The sequence below is a fragment of the Equus asinus genome, chromosome 7 (genome assembly GCF_041296235.1).
Source record: "Equus asinus isolate D_3611 breed Donkey chromosome 7, EquAss-T2T_v2, whole genome shotgun sequence".
NCBI lineage: Eukaryota > Metazoa > Chordata > Mammalia > Perissodactyla > Equidae > Equus > Equus asinus.
The window spans coordinates 48483975-48504761 of NC_091796.1; the positions used below are offsets into that span (position 1 = coordinate 48483975).

The 20787-nt window shown below is 40.8% G+C and overlaps 1 protein-coding gene across 3 annotated transcripts in view; it reads right to left on the bottom strand.

The window, feature by feature from the left end:
- The window catches only part of LAMA3 (laminin subunit alpha 3), a 255342-nt gene that overhangs the window by 20591 nt on the left and 213964 nt on the right, over nucleotides 1-20787 (bottom strand). For all 3 annotated transcript variants that reach the window (XM_044774483.2, XM_070513304.1, XM_044774484.2), the window contains 14 exons: nucleotides 20214-20330; nucleotides 19949-20128; nucleotides 19291-19433; nucleotides 15715-15885; nucleotides 14128-14279; nucleotides 13802-13964; nucleotides 13235-13368; nucleotides 12260-12404; nucleotides 9411-9530; nucleotides 8899-9032; nucleotides 3531-3648; nucleotides 3005-3145; nucleotides 1038-1177; nucleotides 138-269 (listed from right to left, as the gene is read on the bottom strand). In XM_044774483.2, coding sequence (XP_044630418.2) covers nucleotides 138-269; nucleotides 1038-1177; nucleotides 3005-3145; nucleotides 3531-3648; nucleotides 8899-9032; nucleotides 9411-9530; nucleotides 12260-12404; nucleotides 13235-13368; nucleotides 13802-13964; nucleotides 14128-14279; nucleotides 15715-15885; nucleotides 19291-19433; nucleotides 19949-20128; nucleotides 20214-20330 — 1990 coding nt within the window. The remainder of the gene's footprint in view (nucleotides 1-137; nucleotides 270-1037; nucleotides 1178-3004; nucleotides 3146-3530; nucleotides 3649-8898; nucleotides 9033-9410; nucleotides 9531-12259; nucleotides 12405-13234; nucleotides 13369-13801; nucleotides 13965-14127; nucleotides 14280-15714; nucleotides 15886-19290; nucleotides 19434-19948; nucleotides 20129-20213; nucleotides 20331-20787) is intronic.

Consider the following 20787-nt stretch of genomic DNA (forward strand, 5'->3'; position numbering starts at 1 on the left):
GGTGTTTGGCGAGGTGGTGGTACCAGAGCCGTGTGCAGCACAAGGTGAGGAATTCGACTCGGCTAACTGACCAATGATACGCCCTCCCTCGCAGCAGGCCGTTCTCACCGGCCACACACACAGAAAAGGGCACACACCTGTGGACGAAAACGTTGCTGATACAACCCTCAAAATGACTCCCGCCCAAACGCAGGGATTGCTGGGAACCTGAGAAGCCTTGTAGCCTTTGGTTATTTTTCAAAGGCTGGTCATCAATGAGAAGCCGGAGTCTGAAAGAGGAGGAAAGCAAAAAAAGAGTGAGACTGTTGGAATAAAGATTCTCGTCCTGTGGTCAACTTACTGTCTTTGACTCTGACTCGATTTCTTTTACCTAAAATAACTTGTTAAACTAGACTTATTTTTAAAGAGCATTTAACTTTTTTCACGTATTCCTTTTTGCACATAATATTTTTGTTAAAGTATTCTATATGTACAGAAAGTGCACATACCTTAAGTATGCAGCTGAATGAACTTTCGCAATGTGAACAGACCAACAACACCAGCACACAGATAAAGAAGCAGCGCGGACCAGCACCCCAGGAAGCCCGCCGGGTGCTCCCTGTCCATCTCTAGCCTTCCTCCCCCTCCAAGCATAACCACTACCTGAATTCTGATAGAATAGATTAATTTTGCCTGTTTTTGAATTTTGCATAAATGAAATCATAGAGATGAACTCTTTTACGTGTGACTTCTTGTGCTCAGCATTACGTTGTAAGGTTCATCCATGTTGTTGTACACAGTTGTGGCTGTTTCATTCTCATTGCTCCTGTTTCATTATCCCATTTTGAATGTACCAGATTATTTATCCATGCAACCGATGAATGACTGATTTGTGTAATGAGGAAATTGATACAGAATGAGGAAGAAGGCCAAGTCTTACTAGTAAAATAGTGTCAGCATCAAGGACAAATATTTCACATAAATGATACTAGAAAATTCCATTAAACTAAATAAAGTAAAAATATTTAGAGCTCTGGCAGAAGTGCCAGTCCACTCACCCAGAGGTGTCGCTTATTACAGATACATAATGCAGTAAACCATCCATGTACGTCTGTGGGGATTTAAAAATTGGGCTGCTGCTATCTGTGGTGCTCAGTTCAATGTGCCCATCTTCCAGGGTGACCTGCAGGCTACTTGTCTGAAATCATCACAGAGTATACCATTCAATGCAATTAATTTGCATTTAAGGATTATGAATGTATCAATACGGAATTTATAATCAAAACTATGTATAAAACAGCCAGAATGATTTGACTTAAATGTTTTGACTTTGCTATTTTGATCCAAAGATTATTTTTGAATATTTTGACTCCATGTTTATGAATATAAAAACTTATGCAAATTATTTCAACATTGGTGAATTTGTCAAAATTATTTTATGGACCTACATTCATAAACCAATTAAACTCTCCATCAATTATATAAAACAGTTAAACCATTTCTAAGTTTGTCTACTTTCACTTTTATCTTGCTGAAGTTATTTTCATCAGGATCAATTCTTTTCTGAATAAATTTTACAATGAAGCCTTGATTTGTGAATTTTTTCACATATGCTTATATCAGTGACATCTTCTCTTCAGCCATTATGAATTTTTAATTTTCTGGTCATAATTTCTAGGAACTTCAACTTTCCAGTGTCAAACTCTACGGATCTAAATTTTGGCAAGATGATTTGATTCTTTCTGTCAATTCTTAATAAAAAAAATAAGTGTAGTTTTAGCAGTTGTCATTTTAAGCTTATTGATTTTTTTCCACCAACCGCAATTTTTGCAGTTTTCAACAAGATGTGATTCTTCAGTGAGCTTTTTTAGTCTGAAACAATTTTTACAGTGTGTGCTTGCAACCATTGTTAGTTTCACTTGCTGCTGACTTTTTTCAGTTGGCAATATTTACTATGACCTGGGTAAAAGACTGCTAATTGATAAGTATTTCTTAGTTGCGGGAAATGTTCCTCAGGTAGTTTTAGGACTCCTGCATTGTCCAAGATTGAACTCATCTGTTGCTAAGCTAATTCTTCCACTTGCTTTTGACCATTTTGTATATTGTGTACTAAGTGTCCCTACGCTTGGCAGAGGAAACAAGTGTTGGGTGTCAAAAGAGCTAGGTCAAAACATCCTGTTTTGATGGAAAAATGATTCTCACAATCTAAATGTTAGCATGTACTTCTTCAGGGCTAGTTTTCAAAACAAGATGTCTAAAGGCTGATGAGCAAAGATGTCAAGAGAGGAGAGGCCTTTTAAAACAGCATATCTACAGAGTCAGTTACCATCCCTCCTTTCAACAAAGACTAGATGTCTGTTATGCTCGGCTATCCTTAAGAAAGAAATCCAAGAAGGACAGTGTTTTATTTCTTCTATTTTAAAATCCTTCTCGTTCCACAAGGAGATTTCAAAGTATTAGTTGACTTCTACGCCTACGTAACCACAGTAGCTAAATCTTAAGTTATAGACGGTACCTCCTTCTGAAGAGAATTTCCGTGGCTCTGTCACATATCAACAATGAGCAAAGGACCTTATTTTCTCCTATTCCCCAGATATAAATATTGCCCAACTAGCTGCTGCTGCTGCAAAAAGGAATCTGAGGAGCTTCTTTTGTGGAATCGAAAAGGAATAATGGAGACACATTCTGATTTTTTCTTAGATCTAAAACTTTAAGCTACATTATTACTTATAACAGTTCTAATTCACCTTAACTGATAAAATATATTTAAAAAGAATGAAAATGCATCCATGAATATACACAAATTCAATTCTGTAAACTATAACGTACCTTCTAAGCCTGATTTCTTTTAGGACCTACCCCAGGATGGGGAATAACTTCCATGGTTGAAGTATACAATAGCATTTACTGTGTGATGATAGATAAAATGCCCAACTAATTTACCTTCAAAATCTCTCTATTGTTTTTGACATCAACCTTTGAGTCAGGTTTAAATCTTTTTCAATATTCATGCAATATTTCATACCCGTGTCTGATGATGTAATAATATGCCACCAGGTTGAAAGGTCTGAAATCCAAAGGAGGCCTGGAAGAGGTTGGGCAATGGGAAGTCCAAATTGGTGAAACTCATTTGTCCTCCCCTGGAGAATGAGGCAGAGCGCACGAGCTGAAATGCAAATATGGAATAAGTTACTGGCATTGTAATCATTTTATGGCTGAAATACAGGATCTTAACCTATGTCACTTCACCTGAGCTGATTCATGTGATTTATGTAGCCTCGGGAAGAAACAGAGTTTGCTTTTGTGCGTAGTAATTTACCAATCATCTGTAAGTTTTTATACGTATAGTTAGTATTCCTACTTTCCTGCGCATTTAATATGCAAACCTGAAGAGGTTCCGTACCTTGCTAGTATGTGGGGAATGTGTATGAGCCAGTTCCCCATAACACTGTGTGCTACCAGAAAAAAGTCAAAAGTTGATGTGTTAATGAGCACCAAAGATGGGTTCGTTGGGGTGTACTCCCTTGCAAGGTTTTGAACTCTTCACTTACCTTCCAATCTTCTGAGCACTTTTTTGTTACTCCCACAGTATCATTCAACCTAACGACACCAGTAGTTTTCTTCAGATTTTTCATGCAGCCTCGGAAAGCCGGTGTAGAAATGTTAAACCTGATTTGGGAAACAAAAAAGGGAAGAGAGGTACCATACCAGGCTTGCCTGAGAATTGGAGCTGAAACACTGCACTCTCTACTACTTCTCACTCATAAACAAGTACATATTTTATGGTTATCTGTTCTCATGGGATTTCTACAATGCTACTTATTTTGTGATGCTGGGAAAATCTATTTCCTTTCTGCCTGATTCTGCATTCTCAGCTTTAATGTTACAACAATAATGTTGACAGATGAATGGACAGTGTCCCCAATAGGTATAGAGACAAGGAAGATGTACAATATCTAGAATTCCCCCTGCCTCCTCCTGGAGGTAGTGCATGCTGAATCAGAAGTATATTAACAAATCAATATCCTATAAATAGTATATAAATATATATTAATAACTTAATAGATAAACAATTTGTTAGAGCCAGGAATGCTCTAGGAAACTTTTTGCTTTTTTCTGGTTCCCTTTTAAATTAGCCACTGTAAACTCAGAAGAAACAAACTGTTACTTTTTGGTTCTAGTCAATTATGAACAATGTGGCTTGGTATTTAGTCAATGCCAAGATGGAACAATGGAAAGCATTTTCTGGCCTCATATGCTGTGTCCACCACCTCCGAACTGTGCAACCTGGGCAAGGGGTCAGTGTGAGGATTAACCAAGGTAATGCACAGGAAGTGCTTGGAACCGTATGTGACAAGTGGTCGTGAACACTCAGGAGGTATTTCTGAGAGGCAAGATAGTGCTGCCCTAGAACTGTGGGCTTTGGAGTCAGGCTGCCTAGGTTCAAGTCTTGTCCCTTTTGCCTGAGCAGGCGACTTAACTTCTCTGTGCCTCTGTTTTCTCATTTATTCAATGGGACTATGTTTTTGTTTTTGTGAGGAAGATTGGTCCTGATGTGTTGCCAGTCTTCCTGTTTGTGTGTGAGGAAGATTGTTGCTAACATCTGTGCCAATCTTCCTCTACTTTATGTGGGACGCTGCCACAGTGTGGCTTGACGAGCGGTGCAAGGTCCACACCCGGGATCCGAACCCCCAAACCCAGGCCACTGAAGCAGAGCACGCGGAACTCTAACCACCTGGCCACAGGGCCGGCCCCAAAGCATTCATTTTTATTCAATTCATTATAAACGGTTGAGCTACATGTAATATGCATAAAATTAAATTTCATTAAGAGGAAAAGGAAGAAAGGAACCACTGGCATTGCAGCATGAGCTTAATTATTTTACAAACATGGCTTTTCGCCTCAGAAGAGGAGGACAGTTCACATTAACTCCTGGAGCTTGTCTATTTCCACCTACATTTAGATCCATCCTCTCTTGGATTTCAACATGTTTTAGACTCATCAACATCGCCTGATGTCCTTCTTTCCATGAAGAACAGGTCGAAGGAAGAAGGAGATGGCAGGAAAGAAAGGCGGCTGACAGACAAGGAGCACCTATTTTGTGGAATGCTATTACTCCATCCTCACAGAAACCTTCCGAGGGAGATATTTTCTTACCTGACATTTACTGAGCACTCCCCCGGCCGGGCCTGTGCTGACTCCTCCCTCGGACTCCTCACAGCACTGAGAGGCGGGCAGGTACTATGCCCATGTGACAGAAGGAGCAAGGATGCCTGGGAGCTTGGGTAACTGCCCAAAGGTCACGCAGCAGGAAAGCAGCCACACTGGGATCTGAGTGGTGAGTGTGTCACACAGCTGGTGTGACTCCAAGCCCTTGCTCCTTATGTTCACAGTTTGTGGACCCACATTGCTGGGAATGGTCATCACTCCCTCCTACAGAACAGTTACCTACAGCAGAGACGTTAAAATGGAAGATTTATTTCCACTACTCCTCAGGGCGTTCTTGTTACTCTGGCTCATCTGAGGGCCTAGAGTTCCACGTTTACTCCAGGATGCGGGGGACGAACACACTTGCTAGAGGGAGGTGACTGTGTAGGGGTGTCAGCTGTGGTATTGAGTTAGTACCGTAAGGTATGTATGCATTCCGTGGGCAGTCCATTCACAAAGCTTAGCCGGGTCCAAGCCCACTATAGGCAGATTTCAGAAAGCTGCAAGAGCAAAATGTAATCCTAAACTCTGTTGGGTAACTTAGTCAATGTTCAATGGATCCTTGACTGATTTTCACTTTTCAAATTATTTTCATGTTAATGCTTTATTATTATACTCTGCGACACAATGGTGTAGGCCCTCAGGAAAATTTGTTGGTTTGAGACCCTCTGGCATTCTCAGGGATGACTTTCTCTTCTCGTGGGAAGCAGATGGGATTAACAGATTGTGACTTCTGACTAGAATCCTAAACAAGTCACTCCAAAATCTGGATCCCCTTTCCCAGAAGATACACTGCAGTGAGAAGGAAGAAAACAGAACACCCACTACATCTCTTGGTCAGAGCTACTTTACTTAGCGATGACACTAGTTTGTTTCACTCCACATCAGTTTAAGAACAAACTGTCTATAAGGGCCTTCCATTTATGCCGGGGATCAGAGCATCTTGCTTCTTTGAAAGAATTGCTAGTCCGCCCCCAGAAGCTCAGCTACGGGTTACCAGTAGAACTCTTCTGCCCACCTTACCCTCGCAGTGACCCACGTCAGAGGGGGTTTCATGACTCCCTGGACCATCAAAGATGTTACCAGAGGGATAAGACAGGGCCAGAAACAGTGGAATATTGCTTAGGATTTTCCTTGAGAGGGAATAAAAGGCCAGTGAAATCTTTTGACTGGCTTCAACCCCCTGGATTTTCCATATTCTTGTGATTTTAATCAAAAATCAAAGTGTAAACTTGCCCCTAAAAAGGAAGCAGTCCCTTGTTTGGAAGACCCTAAGACAGATTACTAGGAAAATTCCATATGTATATCTATATGTATATGCATGACTATACCCGTATATGTGTTTCTTTAATGGATAGAGATGAAGAGGTGAAAAAAGGGTGAGTGCTGACTTAACCCAAGGTCACATCACTCTTTGATGGCTGAGCCAGAACTAGACCATTTTTTCTGATTCTCACTCACTACCTTTTCTAGTAGACCTTGCTTGACTTGCACCCACATCGCTGTCTGGGGGCCTTCTGCTCACACCACACAGAAGCAAACCACTGATCAATGGTTTCTGTATTGCCTCTGAGAATTCCTCACTGCTCTGGGCGAGTCCACCTGCCCCATAACCTCAATGACCACCTATACCCAAGCTTTATTCACCCCTTCTTCAGCCTGGACTTCTCTCCAGAGGTCCAGGCCTTGTGTTCAACCCCTTCTGGGCATCTCCACTGGCTGTCTCTCAGGCTTCTGGAACTCAGCCTGTCTCAGATCGACCTCATCACCCTGCTCCTCCGCTAGTGCTCTCCATCTGCCCAAGTGCCAGATCAGAAACCAGGTGTTGTTCTGGAGCTCTTTTCTCCGTTACTCCCCAAACCCAAGCAACCATGCAGTACTGCCCATTTGCTGTCCTAAATATATTGGGAATCCACTCCCTCCTCTTTAGCTGCACTACCATTTCCCTGGTCAGGCCACCCTCAGCTCTTACCTCTGTTAATACGCTCATGTTCCAACCACTCTACCTGCCTTGGCCCTTCTCCCTCTTAATCCAATCTTTGCTTTGCACCAGAGTGAGCTACTGAAAACCCAAATTTGATCATGTCTTTTCTCTACTGAAGTCCCCCCTGTGGCTCATTACTGTGACTTTCAAGATCTCTGTGTTTTAGTCCCTGCTTCCCATACCAGCCCACGTGTTATCCCTGGCCTGCTTCACGATGTCCTTTAGTTCTTTGAAAGTTCACACTTTCTCTAGCTCTTTGCTCTTCACATATGTTGACTGCTAGTATCTTTCAGATCTAGCCAGAGACCACTTTCCTGATACCCTCAACTGGATCAGATTCCCTCTCTGGCCCCCAACACCCAAGCCTCTTCTCTCATGGCACGCCTCACATTCATGCTGTCTGCCATCCCCTAGACTTGAGGCTCTGCCCTGTTCATCACTGTCTTCCCAACACTCACCACATTGCCTGAGGTCCTAGACGCTCAACGAATACTTGTGCAATGAACAAATAAACGAGGACCCCAGATGTGCAGAGTAGTGCTGACTACCTTAAGTTACTCTATTTTATTACATTTAATTGAATAAAATCAAGATTATTGACCACTGATAACTAGCTATCCATGGTTCAATTGCTATTTAATATTGATTATATTAAATATTAACATCACCTCTTTGGCTCTCAATTTCTTCACCTGTAAAATTCAGAGGTTACATACTATGATCTACAAGGTCCTTTCCAGTTGAAAGAATTTAAGGAGTAAAGACATTCACTCTCAAACTCTATTAAAATGCTAAGCTTTCTCACTTGCATTTTTGCATTTTTCTCACTGACAACTTTAAAACAAAGATTAGTGCCTCCTTACTAAGGATGGACGGATGCTCAAATGTATAAGGATTCTAGAAGAAAGAATACTTGTGCACGACATCTTATAAAGCACATCTAGTACTCTTTCCAACGATTGACAAATTAGGAAAAAAGCTAAGTCAGATCTCATATAAAAGTAATCAAAAACAAACATTCTGGGAGCACTCTTAGCTTAGTCATGAGGCTGTACTAACCCTTCCAGGGTCTCTTCTTTCCCTATATCATCATCAGCTATCTAAAAGCCTTTGGGAGGCCTCAAATATTAACAAAATGTAAAAGTTTTTTTAAGTGCATTCTTGAAGTGTTTTTTTTCTCATTCAGATTAAGTTTTACTTCTTTTCAAATTAATTTAATTCATTCATGATTCATTAATCTGAGAAACAGTTATGCACCTGTTCCATGTTTGATAACATATAAGGGGGCAGGTAATACAGATGTGCCTTACATTCTAGGAGATGCTTCCTGGAGGCAGCAGCCCCAGCTTTCAGTGCCCTGTGCTGCTCCTCGGGCCATGGGACTGCCTGCGCTCTCCAATACTGCCTTTAAGGACCCCAGGGCCACAACCTCCATTCTAAATGGCACATTGTCAACATGAACTATATTCCTGGTGGTTATTCTCCTCCCAAGAATAACAAGGGGGGAGGCACACAGTTCCCCCATTTCACCCCCTCTTTCAAATGACCAGTCCCATTATCCAGTATTTATAGCCTGTTTTACCCTGTTGGCTAACACTGTTAATACTGAGAAGTTAACTTTTTGTGCTTGTTGTTGGAATTAAAAAAAGTAAACTCATCAGTAGCAATCATAAGCACTAAGAGAGTCCTCTGCTTCTGTTTTTTTTTTTAAAATCATGTCTTCTTACCTTTCCCTGATTGAAATTGGAATTCCTCCCAGATAATATGTGCTGAAATCAAATATTTCACCATTAATTTTAATGTCTTCACGAGCCACGCTTATCCTCATAAGTTTTTGGGCTTTTCCAATTCTGATCTGAATCTGAGATAAATGAGAGATGAATCAGCAAGCAAAGGGAAACAAAAAAATCCTATTCACAGCGGTTCAGAGCTATTACGATCTGACTTCCTTCAGATTCAGTTATATAAACGGTAGGAAGACTCTGAGCAGTAGCACTTTTGGATAAAATATAATATTAAAACATTTTAATAGAAATGTTTATATTCAAAATTAATCATGTTTTACATGTTATTTATATGTTGTATATTTCATGTCCAGATGTTCAAATTTTAAAAGGATGTGTCCCTCAGTTAATAACTGTAAGTTCATTTGATAAGAGAAAAGTGTTTTGGGCGCTGACTTAATTTTAAAGGACTAAGAACATTTAGCAATCCAAGTAAACAGACTCAAAGGATGTACCGAGTGATCTTTCCCGTCGTTTATGATGACTCTAATTCCTTTTTCTTCTGGTGATTCTGAATTCAGCTTGTATCGCACTAGGAGACTGCCATCTTCTATATCTAGAGATATGAAGTGATCCTGGAGCATGGAAACAATGTAGATTACTAGAAGACCCGACTGAAGAAGAGCTAGAGTCTGGAACTCAAGTCACTCTCAAGTCACAGACTGCTCTCAGCTTCAGCTGCCTCCTTTGTTAAAAGGACAAAGAACTGTAATACCCAACTCCTGGGATGGGTGTGATGGTTAAATACGCTAAGTCATGTTAAACATAATGCACAGTGGTTGGCACACAGGAAGGACACAATAAATGCTAGCTAGTATCATGATTTTATTTCATACCATCCATAACCAGCATGCAAAAATGGAAACCAAAAAGATACAGATCATTAATATCATTTGAAAATATGACTGCTACCTTTTGGACAGAGGTACAATCTTACTTAAACCCCAGACATTTCCCACCATCTGTTTTCTGACTTATTCCTGGGTCTCAGCCTCATCTGCCGGCTCATCCCCCTTGACCTTCCTTGAAGTGCGGAGGGCCCCTCGGAGGTCCCACAAAGGACCTCTTCTTCCTACCACTCTCTTTGCCTCGCAATCACAGTCACTCTGTGGCTTTGGTTCAGGTATGAGCCCAGGAAGCCCCAATGTGTTTCTATAGCCTAGATCTGTCTTTTCAGGGCCAGGTCTACCTTATTTTCATTGCTTGCAGGACTCACAGATACCTCAAATTCAGGATACCTCAAACAGAACCTATGATCGACATGCCTCCCACCTGCCCAGCCAGTCTCAGCCCTTCACACTGTTTTCTCCTCTTTCTCTCTCACCACTAATCACCGTGCTGAGGCAGCCACAAACCTAACTAGGAGTCATTCTTGATCCTTCCCTCTCTCTCCCAACCAACCAAATCTTGTCAATTCCACCATTTCTTAACTCCCTCTCCATTTCATGCCACCTAGTCTCAGCCACAACTTCTTCAGCAGGACTGCGTGGCAATAGTCGCTGTCTTCCCCATGTCCACTCTCGAATCCTGCAGTCTGAGCAGTCTTTTGAAAATGCTAGTGTGAGCATATTACTCTTCTTTGCTCTTAGGATAAAGCTCTAATTCCCTAGCAGATGCTGTGAGGTCCTGACCACACCTTCAGCTTTGTTTCTCTATGCTGCTCCCTCTGGCTCTCTGTGCCCCAGGCACATGGGCCACCATTGTGTCCCTAAGTGCTCCCTGCCTTCCCTCCTCCCTCCTCTGGGCCTTCTTCATGACTCCCTTGTGTCCCGCCACCCCCCGCCCTCGCCATGGATCATCCTCTGCCCTCTCTCCTTCAATGCTGTCTTCTACTTGTCCTCAAGGTCTCAGATTAGGCATCCTTTGCTCAAGAAACTCTCTTCTGTTATGCATCCTCATTCCACCGCAAATTTTTCCTCTCCATCACTCATTGCCATTGTGATGAATTAATGAACCAATTAATGAGCATAACTTTGTTTAATATGTCTTCTCTTCTAGAATACCAGGTCCTTGAGCGCAGGAGCCTTGTCTATCTTGGTTGTTACTGCATCCCCATCATGGTGTAAGGCACATTTCCCTAGTGGAAAGATAAGCTGAGGAATTTCTCATGTAGGGCCTGAAGCTTTGCTCTTATACCATCATTCTCTAGTGACAAGAAGCCCTCTCTTTGAAGACTACTGCCAGAGTCCTTTTCTAAAAGGAAAATCAGTCCTTATTTGCATCCTAAACCTTGCCCTTGGGAGCCAGTTAGGTTCTTTTTACTATAAACAACAGAAAAACTTCGACTCACTGAGGGCAGTGAGCCTTCCAAATTAACAACAGCACATTAGGTCATTTTCTCTTATCTGGTTATTGATGGCATTTTGTAAGTTTTCTTTTAATCTAAGTAGTATTTCTGGTCCTTAGACTCCAAGACCTTCAAAATGTATACAAAGAAGACCTTGTTTTGGAAAACAACTGCCTTGCCCTGAAGATGCAGTGTGACTCCTCAGCTCTATGCATTTTCAGGCAGGTTGGGACCTTCCCAAACATCAGAACTGATTCAGCCCTGGAATCACCTGGAGGGTCCAGACCAATGCCAGAGAGGTGAGCTGGACCAGGTCTGTGTCCCCACCCTGCAGGTAAAAGGGTCTGGTGAAATCCCAAGCTCCTCATCAATCCCATGTTCTCAGACAGAGATGTCATTTCTCCAGAAATGTTTCCTGTGGAGCCACTACAGAAGGGACTTTTCTCATGGGCAGTCAACTCCAGGCCCGTCTACTGGCAGATGGCACTGATGATCACTTGCAGACTGTCACTTTGGATTTTTCTAAACCAGTAGACTTAAGAATGGCCTCTAGGAACCTCAGCTGCTTGAAAACAGAGAAGCTTCCATTTGGGAAGTCAAGGGTCAGTTGATAAAGAGGCAGTCTGGCCCAGCCTGGCAAGAGTGGGACCAAGATGCAAACAGCAGGAATTCAAAGTCTAGCTCTCAGGGATCCCAGGAAATCTTCACATGTTTTTAGGCAGAATAAGATTATCAGGCAAAGAGTAGTTTTCAATGAATAACACTGACAGTGAGAATAGAATGGGAAAAGGGGAGATTTCTCCCACATTTTGGTGGCATGTTCTCAAAGTCCTGATTACACAGGAATTCCTGAGTCCACAGCCAAAGACAGCAGAACTGGGCCAAGAGAAAGGATGTAGGTAACATTCACACATTGTTTTTCAGATCTAGTTGGTTGCTTATACTAACCTAGTTACCTCAAAATTGCTCAATTGAATAGACATATTTGGTAGTATTTGGATGTTTGTTATACATTACCTGGTTTTCTGCAAAGAACAGCAAACCTCTATCCACAGTGGTCTGAATTGTCTGTACAAAGATTGGTAAAGGAGCATTTGGTTGAGTTGGAATTCGAGCATAGCCTGTACCTTCAAAATAATTTTTGTCTGACTCTTCCTTTCTCCTGTCAACATCAATTATTATAAGTTAGAACACAGCAGCAAAGGACCATCACGCGAGTGTGCTTATTAATATGAGACGCTGCTATCTGAAAAAGAGAGCAAAGTATATGCAGTCTAGCTGTCATGATTTTGTTAAAGAAGAGGAAACACCTTTAAAATGTTAAAACAGCCAGCTATTTCTCCTTGTACTCTGTGATAATCAAACCCTAGCTCAAAAAAGAGAAGAGTCAAGAGTTCTTTCTGGAAATATCTACTTAGGAAGATATGACCTATCAGCTGAAGGTTTTGAAACATAAGAAATTGTTAACTTGAAATATAATTTTATTCTGAGCAATAAATAGTCTGTCCAAATAAGAACATTCTACATCCTTTCAACTATAGGGAAGGTCAGGAGCTCAAGGCAGCAATTTTCAAATAGGTCCAGGTGTCAGAGTACCCAGAAAGTCTTGGTGTACTCTGCGGACCACTATTTCTTTTTTTTTTGAAACTTACAGTAAATTTTATATAATTTTGTGCCTAAATCAGGTACCATCTAATACTGAATATTTTGTGGTAGGAGGCACAAAAAATTTAAGAAAGACTTGTTTTTGTAAAAACTGAGAAAACTCTATTTATCAATCTGACATTTTATACAAATGAGGAAAAGATTGCCATTATCAGATTTTAGAGGTGGACTAGCAGTGTTGCATGCAAGCATAATCTAGGAACTACTGGCCCAAAGCTACCAGTGACATCAACAGCATCTCACTAGCCCATGCCTTTATTATATGTAATATAACTGCAAGTTACCAACATCACAGCTACAGAGACACTAGTTTCTGGTTTTATTTACCTTCTGCAAGGCTCCACCTCAGTTGTGTTGAGATTGAAGGTCTTTTTGAAGTTGTACAAGCTCAGAACATTTTCATTGAGGTCATCTAATTCAATACAACCTTTGTACGGAGGGAATCTCAGTCTACTAGGAAGCTGAAAAAACAAAAACCTTCCACTAAGTGAATGAAGGACAATAATCAGGTTGACCAAAAAATAGTACAGTTGTATCACCTTGAACTGTCAATAAAGCATGGGGGTTAAGAATGTGGACCCTGAAGCCAGATGCCCTTGCTTTGCTATTTCCTAGTTGTATGATCTCGGGTAAGTTATTCAACCTCTCTGTGTCAGTTTCCTCATCTGTGAAATGGGGATGATAATGATGCTTATTTAAATTAACGTACTTAAGCTGAGATCACTACACATAGGAAGTACTCAGTTAGACTTAGCTATTGTCACTGGATATGATTTAAAAATATATATTTAAAACCATTTTATATACAATTGATAATTAAAATAGAGATGTGAGGTCATTATACCAAATAAAAATTTAAATATTTTCACTCAGTGAAATAATATTTACACTTACTCTAAAATCAGGTGGGTAACCTCCAACATAAAATACAGCATTTTCAGGATCCAAATTGAGAAGTGTGTTGCTATTTCCACTATCCATGTCATGGGGTTGAGTTGCTTCTGGTTTACTGGATGTGGCTTTTTTGGTGTAATTAAGCCTTGCAAACTGATAAATTCTGTTTAAAAGTAAATTAGATAATAAAGTTATATGAAAAACGTATGCAAAAGTGGAAGAAATCAAAGTCAAGGTACTAAAAATGGGGTTTACCAACACATACAACGGAAGTTTGGTGAGTGTAGGTCAGATTAACACAAAGCAGTAGTCTATCAGACTTGTACCTCTGAAATTTCACCCGGTCCATAACTGATTCTTGAGTTTCACTCTCGGTCAAGATCTGGTCCACTTGGAGTTCAGCCTCACGCTCTCCCAGGTTGTAGACACATGTGAGCTGGCCATCTACAACTGCCATGCCGATGTAGTCCCTGGAGGCCTGGAGACACAAAGGCCACCTCAGAGCACTCTGCACACTATATTCTCTCAACTTCCCATCCCAAGCGAGTGCATTTCAAATACTAATGGGTCTTATTCAATAAGCCTTCTGCAGGCAGAATAAATGAGGTGCCTCCTTGCATAGCATAATACAGACAGAACACTTAATTAATAATGGCTGAGCTGTTTTTGCTCATGGTAAAGTACACTCATTTATTCACTTGCCCATTCACTTAATATTTGCCAAGCAGCTGCCATAAAGATGAACCAGATATGGACTCAGGTCTCCATTAGGTTTTAGTCTGGTAGGGGAGATAAGCATTTTTGTCCTCCTCATACCATATAACATTCTCTTAACATTTTGTGTCTGCCTCTGTTATAATACCCAGCACCCTATATCCTCACTGTCAGCTATGTATGTGTCTCTCTTCCATGTTAGAATGTGAGCAACTTGAGATCAAAACAAATGTTTTAGAAGTGTGGTAAAATACACAGAAAATTTACCATTTTAGTAATTTTTAAGTATACAACAAGTACATTCAAGAAATAAATTTTGTTTATCATAAATATAGGGTGTAGCACCTAGTAGGTATACGGTATAAGTTTGTTGAAGGAACAATGTAATGTGCATTTTTGTCATAGCACAAAGCAAAAAGTCATGTCATAAAAAAGCTACAAATAAAGTACCAACACCTTGAAGCATGAGTGATTAATGATAGTATTGATTTAGGAATGTCCACTAGTAACAACCAACCATTTCCTAATTGGCCAGAATTTTTGAGAACCGTATTTCAGACATTTCTTTTCCAACCATTGTATCCTAACCCACTCAGTGATTACCTTTTCCTCTGACATTTGTCAAAGAAATGTATTTTAAGAGAGGGATTAAAAGCTAAAACGAACCATTCAAAATGCCTGTAACAGTAGTGGTTTAAAGAATTTAGAATTATAAAGAGATGAGGCAACCAGATTTCTTATTTATTAGGCAGGAGAGGCTTCATTTCGCTCCAGTCCTCATCCACAATAGTCCCCACCCCACAGACTTGAGGAATGGTCTGTGGCTGGGTGTTCTGAGGAAGAGGACACAGTCACAATTCTGTGAGGAAAAACTACTGTTGACTTCCATGAAGCCTTGAGATTGCTGCCCTGGTTGTGTGGGGAGAGGTATTGATCTTTAACCCCAGGTGTGTTTGTGCTCACGTGTACACACACGTGTGCCCACATGCTGGGCTCATAGGGCAAGGCTTCCAGATCTGCCAGCACCCAACAATCTGTGATTGACAAGAGGCCCCCTGTGGTGCCATCAGAGGTGGTGGAGTTTGTTGATGTGTTGGTGGGCTTTCCTCCTGCTATGCCAATGACAGTGACACAGTTGTGTCACGTCTCAAAACCATATTCTGTTTTAAAAACAAGAAAAATCTCAAAAAAATACTTACATCTTTCTTCCCGAGGTACATTACAAACATATTATTAGTTCCCCCATTTTCTCTTGAGTCAGGTCGTTGAAGAAACAAAGAAAGAGATGTGTATCCTTTCAAATCTTCCAGGTCATTTGGCAGCCGGACTTCAACGCCAGATTTACCATTGAATCTCATGGGGACAGCAACCTGTGAGGGATAAGATTGACTGTGTTAACCATGCTACAATGAGGAAAGCAGGTGTCATCAAGTGGTAGCTTGTGACCTGTAGCTACTCCTTTCAACTCTCTATCAGCCTTTCCCAAGCTGTTACGATAAGGAATAAAGGACTGTGAGTGTCTTCTAGACCTGGATTATAAACTCATGAAACTGCTTTAGGAGCTGGGTAATAAAGCTTTCATGTTCTTTCTGTTTATCAGCCAGGGGTCTTTGAGAAGTGCACTTAATTCTCTGTGCCAGAAATAATAATCATTATTAGAATAATAATTCCAACCCTAGAAGGTTTTTGTGCAGATGAGTTAATATGGACGGAAGCAGTTAGCATGATGGCTGGCATACAGCAGATATATAATACAGCAGTCCCCCCTTGTCTGTGGGGGATACGTTCCAAGACCCCCAGTGGATGCCTGAAACCATAGATAGTACCTAACTCTGTATATACTATGTATTTTCCTATACGTACATACCTGTGGTAAAGTTCAATTTATAAATTAGGCACTGTAAGAGATTAACAACAATAACTAGTAATAAAATAGAGCAATTATAACAATATACCATAATAAAAGCTATGTGAATGTGGTCTCTCTCTCTCAAAATATCTTATTGTACCATGCTCACCCTTCTTGTGAAGATGTGAGATGATATGATGCTCACACGATGAGATGGAGTGAGGGGAATGACGTGGCATTGAGACGGAGTGTTAGGCTAATACAGACCTACCAATGACACATGAGAAGGAGGATCACCTGCTTCCGGACCGTGGGTGACCATGGGTAACTGAAACCACGGATAACGGGGGACAACTGTACATGAAAAATATTTTTTTAAAGGAACTTCCTAGGAACCACTAACATTCTACATGTTATGGTTGCATTTATTACAAGCATTCAGTACTAAAAATGAGTGCATCAAGGCTCTTGAAAATGATGCTTCTTAAAATCTGTGATGGACAATTTTTTTTCTCTAATCTGCCGTGGACCAAATCTTTTGTAAAATATATTAAAAATTAAATTACTAGGAGAATGAAATAAAGAAGGTATGCAAAGTACATGCCCACTGATCCCTTGCTTGGATGTTAAGGCAATTCAAACTATTAAAAGTTTTTAAACATTTACTCTCAATTTTATACGTATATATAATGGACCAGTAACAAAAGTTCTCTGACTAGAGCTGGACTGTGGACCAGCCTGGGTAGCTCTGCATTAAAACACAGACAATAAATATTGTCTAGCAATCTGAAGAATAACACTCCTGGAATGATACTTACAGCCACTCTACACATGATCCATCAAGTATTTTAATATTTCTGGAGGACCTTGTATATGGAAGGCATCACCTTTGGGGGCTGGGCGATGCCTGAGGTATAATCCCTCTAGGTGCTCATAACTGAGCTCCCTTGCCTGGACTTAACAAGCTCATTTTATGCCTCTCTCTCCTGGCTTCTGCCCTCCAGTCTACCCAACCACATCCTGAGTCTCTCCTGGCACGCTCTTCTGTCACCTGGGAAACTCCTACGCATTCTTTTTAATTTAGAAAATATTTCATAAATCCAAAAAACGGATGGAGAATATACCTGTATATGTATCAACTTCTTAATTAAGTAATTAAACATTACTGATATAACTGAAGCCCCTTGCCAATGCCAGCTTGTCTCGGTTCCCCTCTCTCCCTTCTCAGGGGTCACCACTATCCTGGATTTGGATTCCCAGACATAGTGCCATGCATGTTTTAATATTTTTACTAAACACGAATTTATCTATAACCAGTAACTAGTCTTACTTTTCACGTTTTAAATATTTTTATACAAATGGTATCTATTTGCACACATCCTTCTATGACTTGCTTTCTTCGCCTCACTCCGTTTTCAGATTTATCCATGTGGATAAACCTAGTCCCAGCTCACTCACGTTTACTGTCGTATGGTCTTTCATCGTGTAAATTTATCATAATTTTATCCATTGCCTGCTGATGGACATTTGGCTTTCTTCCAACTATTTTTTGTGACTATCAGCTGTGTTGCATTGAACGTTCTTACGCATGTCCTGTAGTGCTCTTCTGAGCCTCTCCAGGTAGAAATGGGTGTTTCCAAGACCTGCATAACGCATCTTTCTCCAGCTTCTCAGCCGCATGCAGCAGCTAGTGAGCAAGCCGAGCCCAGGTCTATGGCTTACTGATCTCTGTGTCCTCAGCACCCAGGAAAGTGCCACACAAGCCAGGTGCTCACAGGTGCTTGCTTACTGTTTTTTATTTTATTACTTTCCACTGACAAGGTACTGTTATCCAGGAACTGTTTTACATTAGCTCATTTAATCCTAACAATCTCATGAGGTCCATACTGTTATTTACCCTGTTCTACAGACAAAGAAACAGACACAGAGAGGTGAAGAGGCTGGTCCAAGGTCTCACAGCGCCTAGGTGACAGTGCTAGGATGGAAACCAAGGCAGTCTGGCTTGGTTAACCGGCTCTTAACCGCTGTGCCATCCTACACTTCAAATTCTGTTGGATAAATTAGTGAATAAACATAGAAGGGAAAAAGCTAGAAACTTTGCTTTTTATAAAGTGTGTATGGGTGTGAAAAGGGCAGTGTCATCCAAACTGTGCCTTATGTTCTTTGTTTTCCTGTTAAAGCTTTTATGCTGGGAGTATTTCTCTTTCCTAGAAGAAAGGGCAGACTTTGAGGCTCAAAAGAAGTAATATCAAGACTAGAAATCAACCCCAGTGCATCTAGGGCAGTGATATTTGGACTTAGCTTTCCAACCCTTTATTTCCAAATATCTCACAGAGGGGTGGCTGAAAAATGCAAGATATTTCATTAGTATTATTTTAGGGCAAAAAAATTGTGAGAGAGAAGTGTCAGGAATTCAAGTTAACAATCTCAGGATAAAATGGGAAAGGCTGGTGAATCAGTGTTCTGCCAATGGAAAATTGCTGTAATGCCATGTTCCGAATATTGCCCATGCTGGTAGGAACCATTCCTCCATCCTCAATAAAGGTGGATTCTACAACTTTCACATTACAATAAGAAAGTAGGTCCTGTGCCGTATCATATCAGCACATTCTGATTATGGAACCCTTAACTTGAACTTGCAAAAATGCTTTAGCAACTGGAGCCTGGAAGAGAACCCTTCTTCCTGCCTGAATAAACTCAGTGGAAAGGAAGCTGCTTCAGGTCTCTGACATACCAGAACATTCAGGGGATGAAGGTGATGCACACTTTTGAAGGATGACAAACTTTCATATTTCAAGCAACCAAAGAATTAGGGCAAGAAAGACAACCAATTCTTGAGTAAATAAAGAAGCCTTTCCCTTCTTGATGAATGTGGTAACATATCAAAGAATGAGCCTTGGTGCCTGGCAATGGGGGACACACCCACCTTGTTTGCAGCATCTCGGGCCTGCTGAATTAGCTCTCGTATGCGGTCCACGTTGTCAGAGATGTTGCCCAGTGGCAACAGCTGTTGGTTGATACTTTCAATCTTGCTCAAAAGATCAGGTAGTTTGTTGGTTAATTTCTTCACTGTTGGTGAGATGACAAAACAGAAATTTATAATTGTTAGTTGAGAAAAGGTTAAATATAGTTGTTCTAATTGATAGTACTTGTCAAGTGGTATGTTCGAGGCCCAAAGGTTGGACAGAATGAGTCAGAATCAGGTAATATGTTTTCTAAATGGGCCACAAATTTTATTCTGCAATCTAGATATCAAATCATCTTTCTTGTCCACTATAGAAAAAAATACATCTGTTTTTTGATCCTTAACATCAATCATATTTCAGTACCTCATGATTCGGGGACCTATACCCCTATTCTATAAAAGGGAAAATCAACAGCAATGTTAACACATTAAAAAAAAATCCTACCTGGTCCTTCTCTTTGAATATGTGATCCCTCATACTCTTTGAATATATTATTTGAAGCTGTTTTTTAATGTTTTAATTTCTAAGATCAGACTATCAGGGAACAAGTTAAATTGATCCAAGCATGTAACAATGGAGGAAACAGCTAATATGTCCTAGCCAAAGAACGCCCGATACCTGAGTTATCTGCATCCCCGAGAGCCTTGTTGAAGTCTTCACTCTGAGTGCTCCCATAGGTATCCTTAATTCTTTCCACATCTGTCTGAATGGGGGTGAGCCCATCTAGAACCTCATTAGTGATGTCATTGGCATTTCTGACTATGCTCTTTGCACTATTGATCATACCATCGATGTCACCTAATGCACACATAAATAGAGAGGTGTAAGTATCTTAAATGTATGACAAAAGAAGCCACATACAATAAGTTAGGGAGATGCTGACCTCTCTGTATCCCACGAAGATCATCGCGGATGGTAGTAATATTGGTGTCTATCAGCCCTTTCTGAACTGTCATAATTTTCAGAGTTTGCTGTAGGTTGTTGAGAGCTGGACTGATTTCTAAAATAAAAGAAAGCATCAAGAGGCAATTACCCTGTGGATTTTGATCCTCCATTGGTATTGGTGGCCCCTGAAGTAGCCAGGGTCTGGAAAGCACTGAGCAGGCCTACATCTTAGGGGTCATCCCAGAGATGTCCACTACATGTGTCTAGACCCACAGCTCCACGGTCCTCCGGTTACAGAGGCCAGGAGCATATTAGAATCTATGGTACAAGGCTCCTTAGAAATGCACATGAAAAAAAGGAGAGGCTTAAAACTTAGGGAGGGCTTAACTTCTACTCTGCTCACGGCAAAAGTCTCTGCTTAGTGAAGGAATGTATCTACCTGGTTCACTGCTGTGTCCTAGCGCATGGTGCCGGGACTGGTACTAGTCAGGGCTCAATATTAGTACATATTTATTGAATGAATGAATGAACAAATGAATAATGCAGAAAGGATGCCTCTTCAGTCAGAGTGT